This window comes from Heteronotia binoei, chromosome 21 (genome assembly GCF_032191835.1).
Source record: "Heteronotia binoei isolate CCM8104 ecotype False Entrance Well chromosome 21, APGP_CSIRO_Hbin_v1, whole genome shotgun sequence".
Lineage (NCBI taxonomy): Eukaryota > Metazoa > Chordata > Lepidosauria > Squamata > Gekkonidae > Heteronotia > Heteronotia binoei.
Window position 1 is genome coordinate 54,523,548 of NC_083243.1, and position 18,782 is coordinate 54,542,329.

Sequence of the window (18,782 nt, forward strand, 5' to 3'; positions counted from 1 at the left end):
CACACCATAAGACAGATATATACCTGCTTTTCACTTTCTTGAAGACGGCTGTTTTCCTCTACTGCATCTTGAACAGACATCTTCAGTCTCTCTCTGTTGATATCGTATACTTTTAATGTGGTTTTAGCCTAAGTGGTAAAGAACAAAATAAGTTGGTTTTACAGTCAGTGTACATAAAGACACACAGTCACTTCTCCATCTTTGGATATATATATTCATCCTAACAGAGAACCTGTGGCAGCAGACCAATCTATGGTGGCAAAAATTTTCATGTGCAACAGCTTGTCATGTTAGTCTGCTGTTTTCGTTCTGTGGGGATGCTTTGAAGTTTTTGGACATTGACCTTATCATAAAACCTTATCATTGACCATGTTTTTGGACATTGACCTTATCATAAATACAGCTCTTACCAATACAGTACAATTTTGTATATGTAGGGTTGAAAGATTCACAGTGCAGACTTATGCAGTTACTCCAATTTCACTGAAACCAGTGGGCTTAGACTGGAGTAACTCTGTACAGGATTGCACTGTGAGAGACGTACTAAAAAGCAGCTCTGCTGGATCTCACACAAAGAAAAATCCATCTCATCCATCACCCCTTTTCCCCAGTAGGCAGCACAGGAAACCGACAAGTTGGCCAAGTAAAAATGACCTCCAGATAGCCCACACTGGCTACAGGGATAAAAACTGCATGCAGTCCCTGTAGCACTACCCTGACTGTATTTATTTAGACCATTTTTAACCCATCATTTCCTTGGACTCAAGGCAGCTGTACCTACCTATTATTACACTATTATTACACTGTACCTATGCCTCATTCATTCTATCTTCTAATCTTAGCTTTTAGGGGTTAGAAAAGTAAGGCAAAGTCAGAGCAACACCTCCAAAATACTGCTCTGCTAAATAGGTTACAATACAAAGACTTTTTTTCTCCCTTCCAAATGAGACTGGATGATACAGCACTACACTGCACTTCACAGTGCAGTGCTACAACAACTGTCAAACAGAACGCCTTAAACGACAGAGGAAGGGGGAAGCCTCCAAGAAGGAAAAGGGAAACTGGCAGAATGTACAAGTAGTGCTCTAGTGCGGCATTTCCCAAAGGCAGGGTTGTGACCCGGCACCGGGCTGCGGAGCCCTCAATGCCAGGCCACGGGGCCTCCAGTCCCCTGGCTGCCCCTCCCACCGCCTTCCCCTGCATCGCACCTCTCTCCCCCGGGTTCGTGCACCTCCATGCCAGCTTCTCCCACCCTTTCCCACCGCAGGCTGGTCAGTTTCATGCTGTCCAAAGCCCTTCCCCGCCCCCGACCGATCGCCCGATCTGCAGGAAATCGGCACTGAGCTCATTCCGCACTGGGCCAAGCCGGCCACAGGTCGAACAGACCACGGCTGAAAAGGGCGCATGGCTCCTCCCTCCCTGGCACTTCCTTCTCATCCATGAAGTGCCGGGGAGGGAGGAGCCATGCGCCCTTTTCAGCCGCAGTCTGTTCAACCTGCGGCCGGCTTGGCCCAGCGAGGAATGAGCTTAGTGCCAATTTCCCACAGTTCAAGCGATTGGTCGCCCCCCCCCCCACACACACCTCCCTCCCGTGGCGTAGCGCCCTTCCTACTCCTCCCTCCCTTCCCCACTGCTGGCAAATTTCTGGCTTTGTAAAGCCCCTGCCTCCAGACCACCTCCTCGGCGAGGAAAACGGAGCTGAGATAATTCAGCGCTGAGGCATGCTGCTGGCATTTCGAAGGGACCACACCTGGAAAGGGCGCATGGCTGATCCCTCCCCCACACTTCAGTGGGAAAGGGATCAGCCACGCACCCTTTCCAGGCGCGGTCCCTTCAAAATTTCAGCAGCATGCCTCAGCGCTGAATTATCTCAGCTCTGTTTTCATCGCCGAGGAGGTGGGGAGGGGGAGCTTTACAATGCCGGAAATATACCAGCGGTGGGGAAGGGAGGGAGAAGGAGGCACTTGCAGCAAGAGTCAGCATTTCAAAAAGTGAGTTGCTCCCATCCCGTTTTTTTCCTTTTTCTTTTCTTCTTTTTTTCTTCCTTTTGTCCCTCCTTTCTTTCACTCCTTCCTTCTCCTTTCCTTCCTTTATATTTCCTTTCTCTTTCTCTCCCCCTCCCTCCCTCCCTCCCTTTCATTCATTCATTCATTCATTCATTCTGTCAGTCAGTCTTTTCCCATTCTCTCTCTCTCTCTCTCTCTCTTTCTGTCAGTCTTTTCTCCTTCCTTCCTTCTCATTGCTAATCTGAGTAGACCGGGGGGGGGGGGGGGGGGGCGGGGTGAGGAGATGCCCTGCCATTTCATGTTTTCCCAGCACTGCCATTTCAGGTCAGTTTCTTCCTTCCTTCCTTTTCTCTGTCGCTCTTTCTGTCAGACTTCCCCCCTCTCTCTCTTCTTCCTTTCTTTTCTCTGTCTCTCTTTCTGTCAGACTTTTCCCCTCTCTCCTTCCTTCCTTCCTTCCTATTGCTAATCTGAGTAGACCGGGGGGGGGGGGGGAGGGAGAAATTTGAAATGCCCTGCTATTTCATGTTTACCTAAGCTGCCATTTCATGTCTTCCCAGGATGAGAACATTTTATACTTTTAGTTTTCTGATGTGTGATCCTTGTGCTTCTTCTTGATTTTTTATTTTTAAAATTGCATTGCAAAATTCCACCATCTCCTACTTTTCCTAAAAAGTATATTGCAAGAGTTTTAGACTTGTTTGTACATCATTTCTTGTCTCCCAGCTCCACCCCCAAAGTCTCCTGGCTCCACCCACAAATTTTAGTGGGCCACGAAGGAAAAGTGTAAAAATAACCAGGCAGTGGGGGGAAAGTTTGGGAAACCCTGCTCTTGTGAATGTAACAGAACAGTGATCATTGTTGAAATTATCTAAACTACTATATACCAGTGTACTAAAAAAATTGAATTTGAACCAGATTCAGGTGCCCACTCTGACACAGAAGCTCGCTGGATGACCTTAGGCCAATCACAGTCTCTGCCTAACCTACCTCTCAGGGTTGTTGCAAGAACTAAAAAAGAGAGGACAACAACATAACCTACTTTAGGTCCTCAACAGGGAGAAAGGCAAGGTATAAATGAAGCAAACAAAAATAAAACAATGACAATGACAACGACAGACATGCCAGCTATAGGGAAGTAGTTGAGCATAGTGGGCCATAAAGCATTTGATGTCATCTAGTTATACTAGCGACAATTCTAGAACAATGAAAAATCTTGACAGTATGGTCCAAGTTGCATGTTGAAACAATGGAACAGCTCTATGAAATTTACATATAGATCTAAATTTTGACTTACTTCAGCTATTTGCTGATAGATAGATTTTGCTTCACTTTCTAAGGACTCCATTCTTCTCTGTATTTCAGCCATCTAGAAAAAAAATTAAGTTATATGACTATCCCTCAAATGTTCGCTGACACGACCTATCAAAATAATTGCACACTATTATTTCCTATAAAAACACAACTATTTAAAGGAAAATAAAACAAAAAGCAATGCAAAGAGGAGTCAAGAACATGACCTGTCCCATTCATGCAACCTATGAGCAGGGCAGGTCATGTTCTTGACTCTTCTTTGTCTTGCTTTTCAATTTATTTTCCTTTAAATAACTGTATTTCTATTGAAAAGGTAGAGAATACCTTCCAGCTGTAATTACAGCTTTCATTGCTAAAGTGTTGTCATCTATTGTATGAAGCAGAAATCTGGGTCCATAGGATTAATGAAACTGTAGATCAGACACTGATACAATTTTTATATCAAATCTGTGGGATCTGATATGTGGTCAGTACTGCCCTTAGACTGGAATTTGGCCAGCATTCTGTTGAATCTAGGGCTTGGATACTGGCATTAAATCTGAAACTTAAAATAATGTTATCTGTAGATAATAGTAGATTACACGAAACAAAATAATTTATCTAGTTCATGTAATAAGACTATAACAGAAAAACTGAATATCATACAATGCCCAGAAAAAGCAGCTTCTGTGCTAGGGTGGCTTCTAGCCCAAAAGACTATCAAAACAGTTTATTATGAAGACTGATATCAATAGTACTATCTGCTGGACATAAGAAAGCCATACCCAAATAGTTAAATATCAAGAACTGATGCTTCTTTCATGAAAAACTTCCTCTATTACCCACAAGTGATTAAATTCAATGAGCTGGATAACTGAGAGACTACAAGTAAGTAACACATAAGTTAAATATCACTGTCTTTGGAAAAGATGTACAGTGTGTTTTTGATAAAAATATTATGTGAGAGTAACTGACTGGTAATAACTAGGTCTTATCCACTAAAAACAAAGGTTAGGGGAGCAGGGAACTTTGTAAAAAAGTAAAATAGTACAAAGAAAAATTATTCTATATTAATGTTTGTATTTTAGATCACACTGGCTGGCAAAAACATACCAAGTCATCTTGCTGTGACCGTTTAGACTTCTCTTCTTCAAGTTCTTTTTCTAAACAATCTATTTCCTTCTTGAGAACAGAGTTTAAGCTGCTCAGCTGTTCACACGCTGTCTAAAGGATGCAAGTTTTAGAAGGTTATGTATGGACATTTATCACTGCAAAGTGCAATCCAGACTACTACAGCAATCAATGAACAAATTCATTTAAAATATTGCAGGAACAGTGAACTACAGAGAGAAAGCTGAATTAGGATGTATATTTTATATCAAATTGTAAATTATGTTATCAAGTCTGCCCTAAAAACACAGGGTTGCAATTACCTGTAACCATTATTCATTGAGTAGTCTTCTGTGCAAGAAATGAACTCACCTGGTCAAACAAGTACAAACTGCTCAGGTTTGCAATAAAAAACGTAGGGTTGCAATTACCTGTAACTGTTATTCACTGAGTAGTCTTCTGTGCAAGAAATGAACTCACCTGGTCAAACAAGTACAAACTGCCCGGGGTTACATCTCCCTCATTACTAACACTGCCTATCTATGCACTTCTGAGAACCATTCAAACTACTAGTTGTTACCTTTAAAGCCTTAAATCAGGGGTGTCAAATGTCGAGCCCGCGAACCAGAACAAACATGCCCTGGGCTTAATCAGGCCCATGGAGCTCTTTTCTTCCCCCTCCTCCCCTCCAGTTTTCGCCCTTTGAAGCTCCGAGGCTGCCGAAGTTCCCTGCTCTTTCTGCCTCATCTTTGCTGGCTGCAGCAGGAAGCAAAGCTTCCAAGAAAATGTGGCGTGGATTTTCCATTAAGGTCTCTGCCCAGATAGATAGAGCCCAGAGACCTAAATGGAAGATCCATTCCATGTTTTCCTTGGAACTTTGTCTGTCCTGAGGCTCCCAAACATCTAACGTTCATGTTTCTTCTATGAGGCTCTTAAGTTAAGCAAGTTTGACCACCCCAGTATAAAGGGGTGTCCTTCTAAATGCCTGCTTTCTCCAAGCCACACGACTCCACGGTGATTGAACTCACCTGGTACAATCTTTTAGAAACTTGGGGGAAGGGGTTGAGGAGAAGCACCAGCATCTATGCTGCAAATCTGGTGCCTCCACCTCCAAAAATAGCCCATCCCCTAGAGACCCAGATACCCCTTAGGTCGATTATCCACTATACCCTATGAGAACCATTGACTGTAATGGTCCTCATGGGGTATAATGGAACCCAAAAATTCAGCAGTTCTGATGATTTCCTGAATCCCAATACCATACCAATACTGAGATTCAGGAATATCAAGAAATGACAATATTTTCGGAGTTCAATATACTCAAACCCGAAAAAAAAAATTTGTGTGTGTATGTGTGTGTGTGCACATCCCTAGTAAGTATGTCGTCCATTCAGCTATGGAACTGTAGAACTGAAAGAATCTATATAGGGGATTGTTACTTTTCCTCTATTTTATAAAAATGTACTTTATACAATTATACAAAAATTGCTTTTACATCCATAGAATTGTTACCTTAAAGTTTGATGCATTGGTTGATTCACTTAGAAGGCCAGCATCTTTCACGGAGTTTTCTAACTCTTCATACTAAAAGAAAAAGAATCCATATATCAGAATTACAAGAAAGGAATGAAGAAACTCCGTGGACATGGACTTCCACTTGTTCTATGACCCCAACTTCCAATTATTTCACCACTTTTACAAAGAGTATTTAAAAACTAAGCTGAACAAAGTGAGCAAATTATTAGCAAAAGAGAATGTTTTTAACTACACCATCTGACGGGCAAAGCTTTATGCTGGCGGGACTTTTTTTTTTTTGGCATGAAGTGTTACACAACTGAAGTGAATAATCTAAACATCCTCACCCACTGTAGCATCTGGAAATCACAATACCACTATTCAGCATGTTGCTGAGTTTAAGCTTAGCCATCAAAACAGGACCCTACCCTACAGTAACTGCTACCCCAAGCTGCCAATTTTTATTACTATTTGTTGGCTGAATGAGTTTGAAGATACTCAGTCAGCAAAATAAATGCCTCATTCCACCAAGGAAGTTAACAGGAATGTAGCTTTTCTGGCTTTTTTTTGTCTACTATGACAGAATGAGCTTGTGATGCTATCTATTGTGCATTTATATCAATTGATACTCTTCATCAGAGCCTTTTCTTTTATTCTTTTGTTTCACATCTCTGAGACTTTCCATTCTCAATCCTTAATACATATGGCTGGGCCTTCCCATATTCCCTTCTGCTGTAAGCAACCTAAGACTCTATCAATGTTCTTCTCCAGAGCATGTCTTCCCCAAAGTAAAGGGCCAGCCCAGCTTTCCTCTACTTTAATGGAGCAGGAAGTGTTTCAGAAAAGCACTCCCCTTTGCATCTTCAGGGAGCAGCCATGCAGAAACAGTTATCTCTTTCACAAGACAACACAGCTGGAAACTGATTCTGTGATATGTCCCAACTCTCCTGCCAGCCATTCTGTTTTTGGCTGTACTAGAGTTTCCAACAACATGAAGAAAAAAACATCCCTTCCCTTCTTTATCAGAGGCTAGGCATGTGAAGTTTTTCATGGCTTGGACATAAATAACATCAGCTAATAAAAAACATTCCATGAAGCCTGTGTTAAGAGGGTGGGACATTTTTCCTTCAGGTTATTGGCAACCTTAGCTGCACCCCTCATATAGCAGTCATTTTGTGATGACAATGAACAGCTCTTCTCAAAATGCCACAAGTGCCTACATGCTCAACAAGGCTGGAGATCCCCACAAATAAGTTACATTCAATTGTTTATTCTCAAGTTATATCAAATGGGCAGCATAGGATCTTTACTAAAACTCCTTGTGGTGGTAAAGGAAAACAATTACACTAGTTACAGTGCAGGGTTTCTGCCAACATAACCTTTGTACCAACAGAACTCTAGCCCACAGGAAAAAAATGACTGAAGTCAGGTAGATAAGTGGGGCTTGGTCTTAATTCCATATTCACTTGAAGGCTAGCCTCATCCATGTACTAGCATGATATTATGCCAGCAATAAAGGTGGCATAAGGAAAGACACCCTCCATTGTACATGAAGAAACAGATCAGTCAATGAATGGCTGATATTATATAATATCTGAAATCTTAAGAGGAAGCAATAATGGAAACTTTTTTTCATTTAAGCATAAAGAAAAACAGCATTCAGGGTTACCTCTTTTTTGCAGAGGCTCAGCTTTTCTAGTACTTTACATTTGTCTTCAACAAGTTCAGCAACTTTACTAGCAAGTAGCTTCTCTCGTCCTAAAAAAAGGAAGAATGTTGTAACAACTGGCAGAATATTGTTTCAACTCAATTCCAAAGTTAGACAAAACCCACAGACAAAAAGGTTGAGCTTACCAATATAAAGTCTACTTCTAACCTGCAAAAGAAAAGAAAATAATGCAATCTCTTTACAGCATTACATATAATTAAACCTCAGTTTTCAATCCTAAACCAAGTTGGAGTACCAAAGTCAAACTAAAGTTGACTCTCAGGCCTGAAGCAGATTAATATCAGGCTCTTAGCATAGCTAAGAGATCTGAAGGTCACAGAACTATGCACTTCCTCCCTACAATCTCCTTCCCTTTAATCATGCTCAAGGGATATGTCAATTCCCCTGTTAAGCAAGAGCCTTAATCAGAATATGCAGCTAATAATAATCCTAGTGAAGAATAGAACCTGGCTTCCTTTAATGCCAGTAGTGCAAAATTTATCCCTGAAGTGTGACTGCACACAAATCTGCTCAGGGACATGCAATGGCATCACCTACTCCCAACTGTTAAATCCACATTGCTCCAAGTTCTAAACATTTTGTGAACAAACACTGAATAACTCAGAAACAAAAAAGTTCTCCCAGTGCATCCTTCCTGTACTCCTTGCTATCTGGTGACATTTACACCCTTAACCTCTGACATTCTGTGTTACATCCCCAACTTATGGAAACTTCCCTCAACAGATCTCAATTTACTGTCTCAAACTAATCAGGACTGCAAGACAGTATTCTGGCAAGTTTCCTCTGAAAAGCATTCAATATGTTTAAACATCCTGCCTTTTCTACAACAAGCTCCCAATTAGGTCAGAACTAGAATAATTTATCACTAAAATAAAACAGGAAGACTGCTGAACAAGATAAAATATTTAGGATCAATTGAATATTGGTTATGAAGCACCAAAAGAAATGGAACCTTGAAGAAATACAGCTGCAAGATAAAGCCAGCCTTCGTTTACCTGAAAGGCAGAGATGTTTCTTGCCTTACATCACTTTCATATTAGAAACACACATACACAATCTCAAACAAATCACAGCTGGCTCTGTTTTTCAGGGTACAAAGAAATATCAACGCAAACAACATCTTTAAAGGGGGCAGGAAAGAACAGAGCTGAGGTAATGCAAGGGTTAGAGTGTCCTAACTGGGTAATCAAAACTTCATGAGACACAGATACACATAGTAGGTTTGAAAAAGAATTTAGGTGGATAGCTAAGAGCAAAAGCTCTGCTAGCAAGTATCGTCTAGCAGCTCTTTAAACTGATTTTTAAAGTGCAGCCCATGCTTCCTTGAAAATTTCAAGTACAAGTTATCCATATTTAAATAAATATACAAAAATTAATTTTGATAATCTAATCAGAGTACCAAAATACTGAAATGGGTTCCCTATATGTACTGTAATACACTACAGAGCCTCTTTAAAGCAAATGTTCAAATACTGTGTCAAAATATAGCATTTCTTAAATATTGAGATCGAAGATAATTATATCCACCATGGGTATGTGCTCTGTTCTCTCTGCAGCCCTAAACCCTACTGAATATATTAGTAGAACATATTTCCAAGTCAACATAATGCATAAAAATCATGCTGCATAATTATGCTATAATGAGGATCTTGGAAATCATTTTTAAAGCATACCTACACTGTCTGGTACAATATTACATTGGTCATACTGCATACTTACTGACTGATAGCTTCTGTACATCAGCAGAAAGGCAATTAAAAGGGCAGCAACTGCACAACATATCACCATTTCCCATGGGAATCCATACAGATTTGGACCAGGTCTCACATTTTCAGGCAATGCTGCAACAACCTTCAAGAAAAACATAAATAAGTTTCCCCTCCCAATAAAGTGAACAGGCTTATTTAACATCAGTATCTCTATTCAGGATTCTTCCACAATACAATAGCTAAAACGCTTTACATTATTCTTCCACAATACAATAGCTAAAACGCTTTACATGCTAGAAATACTACAGAAACACTGAAAGGAGAAAAAGGATTATTGTCTCATGATAAACAATTGTATATAGAAGTGCTGACTACCAACTGTTAGCATTCTACAGTTTAATAATTCAACCAAAGAGTTTGCATTTATTTACTCTTTTTGAGAAGAGATAGATGGTTATCACAAGTCCTATATTTGGTTTTCAGATTTTATTTACTTAACAATTACTGTACAACACAGGACAAATTGTATAGTCTTAATACTAAACATACTCATAAATTCCTCTGAAACATGACATATAGTTTGACTTCACATATTTACTCAGAAATAAATCTCACTGTAAGCAATGAGGCTTGATCCTAAGTGTGTGCTAAGTAGTCTCAAGCCCATAGTAAACTTTCTTGAAAGTAAACCTCACATAAATCAACGTTGCTCCCAATGTAAGCATGTATAAGGTTATGCTGTCTATCCACCTCCAGCTGCCATCAGAAATAACAAAATTCAAAAGGTGCAAGTATAAGATCCGACTCTAATCTCCCTTCCACATTGATTCTGGCCCTCATTAACTTTTCAGATCTCCCCTACTACACTACAATGCTACACTAACAGAAGCCAACAATGGTAGGCAGAACTCTCACGCAATTTTTAGAGATACAGCAGTGCTATCAATCAAACCCCTCTGGATTCCCCAGTTCCTAGCTCTCTGAATCTTCCCTATCTTTCAATCTTATCTCTATAAGAAGTGTGATTTCTGGCTCAGTTCTACTTTTCATTGCCTTTTTGTACCCACCATTGTTTCCTCAATTTTTTTCCAGCCTGCTATTTTGTCACACTTTCTTCAGCCCTCATGATCTAAAATGCTGTTTCTTCAAGCCATATTGCTCCCCTTTTCCATCCCCTTCCCTTTCCTTCACCTTCCTTAATTAGTTCTCTTATCTCTGTGATCAGTGTCTCTTATTTCTCTACATCCTGGGAGCCTCTCAGATCCTCAGCTGCCCTGTTTCTGTGGTTGCACAGAACTACCTATTGCAATATGTAGGGTTTTAAACTGACAGGTCTCCCATTCCTAACCTTTTGTTTCCTCTGAAGTTGGAATTTTCATGAACATTCCATGACCTCACACCAATCTCAGCTAGCATCAGAACCTTCACTGCCACTTGCACAATGCAATATAGATTATCATTCTATACTGTGCTTGTCTTCCACAAACTGAACACAGTAAATAATTACTGGTCCAACAGCTGAGTTGTTGTTATGCTTCACTTGTGTTCTAGGCAGCACTCTTTTCCAGCTTCCTTGGTACTTCTTCACACCTGGAACTATTAAGATATGCAAAACCTTTAACCCTCACCAGAAAGATTATGCAAAGATTTAAGGCAGATTCAAATCACCATTTTTCACATGATGAAGCCACCACTCAGTGTGTTTCCAAACCCCACAGACTCCTCAAAGATTATTTTTGTGTGATGTTCAGTCTTGTGAACATTCCTTCAAGAATCTAATCCTGCCCTAAACAAGTTCTGGACAGGCTGATGCACCAGTGTTAAAACCCTTGAGTATAGATGCAAAATTTCCAGAGATTTTGAAGCCACAGAAAAGTTTTTAAGTGGAAATCTTTTTAAAAATTATTTATGCACACACTCTCTCCTATCAAATCTAAGATTCTCTTACTGATATACCATTATACAATGGAAACTTCACAAGACTAAAAACCACCTCAAATTGTTAAAAAGTGATAACATAAATAAATCAAATGTGGAGAGGACCTTGTGATGATGAAATAATGTGAAAATGCCAGGGTTGCATAGATTACCATCTAATGCAGTAGTTCTCAGCCTTCTGTATCTTACATCTCATCAATCTTTCTTACAAAGAACCAAAATTCCACAATGAGAGAACAAAACCACTTTTTCTGAAAAGAACATATGTATACAGGCATTCTGTTACTACTTCTAGAATTCCAAAAAAATCACAAATGGATAATCGTAGCAGATAGGGTCATTGGAGAGACAGCACATCGCAGATGGATATGGGGATGGAGGGAGAGCAAACGTATTAGTAACTGTATGTACAACCAGGCTCTGGTGCTAGGCTTGCCACCTGACCCTTGTTGCAAGACACAGATCCTTATTTTGAAAACACTCATGGAAAAGATACACCGTAATTGCAAAAATCAATTATAATGTAATACCTTACAAAAATGACGTTTTAATATTCTTAATGCTCTGACACAAGCAGTACATCATTTTTTTTCAATGCCGCAATGTAGTCCTTATTGAATACTGGATCAGATTCAAGGTTTTAGTGTAAACCTTCAAGGTCCTAAACAGTCTGGGATCAGCATATCTGTGGGCCCACCTCTCCTGGTACATCGCCCAAAAAGCACTGCATTCATCCAATGACAACTTGCTAGTGATCCCCAGCCCAAAAGGCATCTGGCTACCCACAATTAGAGGCAGGGCATTTTATGGTTCTGGCTCCAACCTGGTGGAACTCTCTGTCTAGACAAGCCCAGGTCCTGAAACAATTTCACAGGGCCTGCAAGACAGAGATGTTCCACCAGGCCTATGAGTGAGGATTAGCAAGGCCTCATCTGTTTTGCTACCCCCACTGGCATTCAGGTTTACTGGTAATATTTATGCTGCATTAGTTTTATGTGAGTCTATTTAACAGTTTGAAAACTATATAAAATAGTGCTGGGAGATCATTTAAATTTTAATTGTTGTGATCTGCCCTGAGCCTGCAATGCACGGGAGGGTACGTTATAAGTTTAATGTAATCAAAGATTTCAGGTTTTCATGGCTGGTAACATCATTAGGGTTTGTAGAATCTTTTGGGCTCAAGTGCCGTGTTCTACTGGAGAAAGTTTTTCTTCCAGACGTTTCGTTCTCGGCTGCGGAGAACATCCTCAGTGGCGTTGCAGCTTAATGTAATGTAATCATTAATGTAATCATTAATAAAGAAATAAATTTTAGAGAGCTTCAGGTTGCAGCCCAGGAATGAACAGGGATATTGGGGGGGGGGGTTATCTCATACTTATGCTAAACCCATTCTCACTGAGTATAGCTGTATATACACAGTATTTAGAATAGTGTACCTGAATTGTTTTTTGTATTGACATATTTAAATAAGGGATATTGGCTGTTCATCTCATTACATATACTTAACCCATTTTCACTATATTTTAATGTATTCTTTTTTCTAATGGCAAACTAGAATGATGTTTATAATGTACAGAATGATTTTATAATGTATGTTACATGTTAAAAAGTAAATTAGGTGGACAAGAACATCACTAGGAAATACATGTCCTTTTGTTTTATCTAGACTAGAAGCAAGAGCAATTAACAGGCAACTTCTATTACCTTTTATTGGTTTCCCACACAAATGCTGCATATCAATTTGTTTATTACACTATTTTGCCATTGGATCCTAACTTTGTATCATTTTATTTTCTTAACCACTACCCACAGCTATACATAAGTTCTGCTCACTGTACCCCATTCCCTCATCTGAAGAAGTATGAATACATGCGAAAGCTTACATTCTGAATAAACTTTGTTGGTCTTAAAAATGCTACTTGACTCCTACTTTGTTCTACTGCATCAGACCAACAAGGCTGTCCACCTGGATCTATCTCACATACATCTTGTTATCTTTACAGACATTCCAGTCTTTTATTACTAGAAGTAACAACTTCTACAGCATTGGTCTATGTAAAAGCCCACTGCAATCCTCACCCCATCTGTCCTCATAATAAAGGCAGGTTAGGCTGAGTGAACTGCCAGAGAACTCTCAGTGTGGGGCAGGGTGGTTGTGTTGGGATGGAGGGTGGAACCTGAGCCTCCACACAATGGGCCAGCTCCCATGCTTATATTACAATATCTGGCAAAAAAATGTATAAACTACCTCCACTGAAAAGTACTGTGCTTGAAGAAATAAGTAACTGTGGTGCCTGATGCAAGAGGACAACTTTGAGCCCGTTTACGGGAAAAGGCAGAATATAAGCCTATTAAATAAATGATTAAGGTAAGTCACAGTGAGGCAGACATGTACAAGATACTGTCTAAGTATATCAGGAACTCAAACATAGCAGCTACTCCAAGATAGCCAAATGCCTTCAGTTTTAGAGCCATTGCCTTTTTATATTCCTCTTGGCATTTTCATCCTATAAATTGCTGAATCTCCTAATCTCCTATGGCTTTAACAACATGAGAAATTCAACAACTCATAATACGAAAGTACAGCAATGAAGAAAGCTTCGCCGGCTTAACTTCTGCCTGTGGCAACTGTTAAAGGTACAGGAATCTTGTCAAGAAAAAAAATCCCGGATTCGTGGTTGCATCCTAGAAGCAACACCATCCAAAGCAAGGTACATCTGGGAGATTTCATCCTCTAAGTCTACGGGCATTTCATTAATATTACAAGGCCGCAAGAAAGAGGCCACAGGTAGGCCCCTGAAACTGGTTTCAACACCTCGGAACACGTGAAGCAAGATAACGACTTGCCATTGCCACTGAGGATGTGCAGAGCACAGTCGCCTTACGACTAAGTATCCCCAGCCACCCCAAACAGCTACAACTGGGAAGCTCTTACGAGGGGCCTTCGAGGCAGGCTCCGGCGCATTTCGTGTTAGAAAAGACCCACTGGGGAAGGAGGCGGCAGCAAAGCCAAGGAGCACTCGGATGGCAGTGGCCGATCATCGCTCCTCGCCTACATTAGATACCCTACCCCCTTCCACTCACGCTCCGAGCGCTGTCCAAGACCAGCCCACAATAGCGCTGGGCACTCTCCCTCCAGGCCGGCCAAAATCCCGCAGCGACCACCTCCACAGCGTCCTCCGGGCTGCTCCCGGCAACAGCTACGTTTGTAGCAGCCATCTTACTGCAGCTCGGCTCAGCAGCAGCCGGTAGCACCGCCCACACGGTCTCTTCCTGTCCCGGACGAACAGGATGCACCACGGGCTGCCTTGGAGAGGGGGACAGGAGGAAACCACCGAGACAAAGAGAGGAGGAGTGAAAGGAAAGGCCATAGCAGCGCCGAGAAGAGATGGTCTGACTGTGTTTCGTGTGTAAGCCTGGACTCTTGCGTTCGATACCACAAAAGGAGGGAATGAGAGACACAGAGATGGCAAAATTGGATGGAAACGAGCCTGTGTCAGTGCACTGGAAGAAGGAGGGCTGTACGAACTTTCAGTTTTGCAATTGAACAGAAGCTGAGACTAAAGACCTCGCTGACGCAGGGAAACTCTGGACTCTGCTTCTACTTCTGACAAATTATTAATCAATGCTTGGTTTAAATAAGAATTGAGCTGAATCCAAGGATAATTACACCACTGTGACAACAGGTTTCTGACAGAACGTGCAACCAGTGTAACAAGTCCTTATATCAGCTGGCCAACGGTAGCTCTCCAGATGTTTGTTGCCTACAACTACTATCAGCCCCAGCCATTGACCATGCTGGCTGGGGCTGATGGGAGTTGTAGGCAAAAACTTCTGGAGAGCTACCGTTGGCCACCCCTGCCTTATTATCAAGTCATGTGAGCACTGGTCTTGTATTTCACAAAAAAATTAAAAAAGGTAACCCGCTGTGCAAACACCAATCATTTCTGACTCTGGGGTGACGGTGCATCATGATGTTTTCACGGCAGACTTTTTACAGGGTGGTTTGCCATTGCCTTCCCCAGTCATCTACACTTTCCTCCCAGCAAAATAACCAGGTTCTAAACACATCAAAAACCTAATACTGTGCTTGCAAGAAACCTCATCTGCCTCAAAGATAATTTGCTTCTGAATAAGCTTAGTTAGAATTAGGGTTGCCAACAGGGCTGGCATGTGGGAATAGGCAAACTAGGCAATTGCCTAGGGTGCCAGCTCCCAGCAGGAGTGGGGGGGGGGGGGGCTCGTGCTGTCCCTGAGCCTCCAGCTCATTTTTTCTCTGCTCTGAGGAATTGGAGGAGCTCCCCTGATCCCTCAGAGCCAAGAAAGAGCAGCACTTCCCTTTCCCAGTGTCCTCAGAGGCTGCTGGGGAAGCAAAATGTTGAGTGTTCTTTCTCAGCTCTGAGGGATTGGAGGAGCACCTCCAATCCCTCAGAGCTGTGAAGGAGCAGCACTTCCCTTCCCCCTGAGGACGCTGGGGAAGGGAAGCGTTGAGTGCCTGGCAGATGATGTCACCTTTAGGTGACGTCATCATGCTGTGCACGCAAAAACTTTTCTCCTGGAGGATGAAGGGTGGGCATGACATTTCCCTCCCCCCACTTTCTGATGACCCTGAAGCGGGGGGAGGACCTCCAAACCAGGGGATCCCCTGCCCCCACCTGGAGATTGGCAACTCTAGTTAGAATTGGGCAATAAGACCTGTGTTCTCTAGAAGGAGTGAACTAGGCTAGCTCTTGTCTTCTGAGTGTTATTAATAAACCGGCCCTGCCACCAGTACTAAGGCCAGTCATTGGCTGTGGCGCTGAGGAAGAGCCTAGGCTACGCAGACGTACTTCAGAGGGTTTTTCATTTCTCAGAGCAAAGAGAAGATGGGAGCACTAAGTACTACCTTATAAGCTCCCTGTTCTGAAAGCTACCACAGTTATCTCAGCTGAGAACTGTTCCCAGGGACGGAGCCGTTGGGGGACACCAAATTGGGCGCCCCCAGAGGGAGGGTGGGGGAAGCAATAAACAGCACCACCCAAGCTTTTCTCCTCCCAGGTCTGTGCCCACAGACTCAGGAAGGAGAAAGCGGGGGCATCGTGTGTTCCTTCCTCGGAGCTGAGGACAGAGCAAATGTCACGACGCTGGCCTCTGCCTGTTTCTCCTTCTGGGGTCTGCGCACACTGACCTGGGAAGGAGAAAGCGAGGGCGTTGTGGCAGCATGTGCTCCATTCTCGGAATCAAGGACAGAGCAAATGCTGCCCCTCTGCCCCTTTCTGGGTCTGTAATCACGCATAGTTTTCTTGGTTTTATTAATCCTACTCAGGGCCTGTTTTTTGTAGAAAAAGCCCAACAGGAATGCATTTGCATATTAGGCCACACCTCTGACATTACCATTGTTTTGCACAGTGCTTTTTTTAGAAAAAGCTCAGCAGGAATTCATTTGCATATTAGGCCACACCCCCTGACACCAAGCCAACTGTGTTCCTATGCATTCCTGCTCAAGAAAAGCACTACTGCTTCCCAACCACTGAATACTCCTTAGGACCCAATCCCTGTTCACCCTCTCCTTTCCATTTACTATGGTGACTAACGTGTGCTTTCTCACAAGCAGTGTGTATGTTCAGCTTCCAATTAATACAATAAGGAAAATCCCTAAAACTGCCTAGGACTGAGGGGAAACAAGAGTTGCCCTTGCACCATGGGCCAGTGGATGTGTTTGAAACAGTTTCCCAATATGAGGTATTAAGTGCTTCCTTCCTTTGGATTGTGAGAGTGGTGCCCTGCCTTCTCAGATTTTGAGTGCCTGCAACATTCATGTAGCCACATTCCACAAAGCAATCACTGTAACAAATGATGCACTGTGAGATGATGTACCCCCACATGTAAAATATAAAAATATGCAGCATCAGAAAAAAATTCCAGGATAATGCTAGAACAACATAACAGAAAATGTGCATATTACTTTGCCGGGGGTCCCCAGTTGTGATGAGTTTATAGGTGCTTTTGGAATTAGGCCCCCAAAAAGGGCTGCCTCTGGGTACTGATCCCAGCATGCTGGGAGGGTCCAAGATGGAGGCAGCTGCTTCTGAATAAGTACACTTTGCTAGGGTTGCCAAGCCTAATTCCTGGAGATTTGTGGGCACAGCAGAGTTTGGGGAGGGCTCAGCAGGGATATAACTCTATAGAGTCCACCCTCTGAAGCTGCCATTTCCTTCAGGGTACCACATCTCTGTAGTCTAGAGATTAGCTATAATTCTGGAAGAACTTCAGGTCCCACCTGAAAGTTGGCAGTCCTACTCCCTGCAGTCACAAAGGAGATGATCGCCTGGGTTCTTCTGAAGTACCTCCTGCTTCAGTGTGGTAGAGAAAAGCCAGATTGGCTCTTTTGGGGAAGGAAGTGATGTACTGGGGAAGAAGTATGCTCTTCTGGATACTCTGGATGCAAAGAAAGCATTTGACAATTTAATATGGCCTTTTAATTGAATGTACTTCAAAATTTGAACTGTGGCCCTGAATTCTAGAACTGGATTCATGGTATATATTTGAAGCAACAAGCAAAGATTTTAATAAACGGGAACTTAATAGAAACAATCTTCATAGAAAAAGGAACATTCTAGGGATGTCCTTTGTCACCTCTACTATTTATCCTAACATTAGAGCCTTTAGATACAAGGATCAGACAAGATACAACGGTTAAAAGGAATAAAGTGGATGATACAGAGTTTAAAAAGAAAACCTACTATGATGACGTAGTTCTAATAGTCACTGATCCCCCAAAATTATTACAGTATGTAATGGAACATATAGAAGAATTTGGATCATATTCAGGATACAAAATCAATAGAAAAAAGAAATTATAATAAAATTTTAACACCACAAGAAGAGAAGCCATGCTGGATCAGGCCAACAGCACATCTAGTCCAACATTTTGTGTCACAGAGTGGCCAAGATATCATAAAGAATACAAAACGCACAGTAAACAATGACCCCATCAAATATTTGGGTATAAATGTGATTGAGCAAAATTGTAATATTTTCAAAAATAATTAACAGCAAATTTGGGAAATGATACAGGGAGACCTATCTAGATGAACAAAATTAAAAATGTAATGGCTGGGAAGAATCTCTGCAAACAAAATGAATGTAGTGCCAAACTAAATTTATTATTTCAAATGCTACCTATACATGCAGAAGAAAGACTATTGAAGGAGTGGCAGAGACAGATAAACAAATTTATTTGGAAGGTAAGAAACCAAGAATAAACTTTAAAATATTGTAAGATGTGAAAACAGTGGAGGATTAGCAGTTCCAAATATAAAATTATATTAAGCAGCAGGCCTGGTTTGGATTACGGATTAGATTAAAAACCCAAGACAAAGAACAATAAAAACTGAATCAGCAGATTTGGCACTCACAGTCAGTCTTGAATACTAGGGAATACCAGAAAACAGTTTCAAGATTATACGTTTGCACACCTGGGCCCCAGCGCCTATTGCTTTCAAA

At 41.7% G+C, this 18,782-nt stretch overlaps 1 protein-coding gene across 7 annotated transcripts in view; it reads right to left on the minus strand.

The window, feature by feature from the left end:
• MIA2 (MIA SH3 domain ER export factor 2) overlaps positions 1 to 18,782 on the minus strand; it is a 63,473-nt gene that overhangs the window by 24,260 nt on the left and 20,431 nt on the right. For 5 of the 7 annotated variants that reach the window (XM_060263241.1, XM_060263244.1, XM_060263242.1 and 2 more), the window contains 7 exons: positions 9,370 to 9,501; positions 7,776 to 7,797; positions 7,591 to 7,679; positions 5,919 to 5,990; positions 4,410 to 4,520; positions 3,301 to 3,372; positions 24 to 128 (listed from right to left, as the gene is read on the minus strand). In XM_060263241.1, coding sequence (XP_060119224.1) covers positions 24 to 128; positions 3,301 to 3,372; positions 4,410 to 4,520; positions 5,919 to 5,990; positions 7,591 to 7,679; positions 7,776 to 7,797; positions 9,370 to 9,501 — 603 coding nt within the window. Of the gene's footprint in view, positions 1 to 23; positions 129 to 3,300; positions 3,373 to 4,409; positions 4,521 to 5,918; positions 5,991 to 7,590; positions 7,680 to 7,775; positions 7,798 to 9,369; positions 9,502 to 14,381; positions 14,576 to 18,782 lie in introns of those variants that run through there. The other 2 variants (XM_060263245.1, XM_060263246.1) reach the window with 2 other exon arrangements.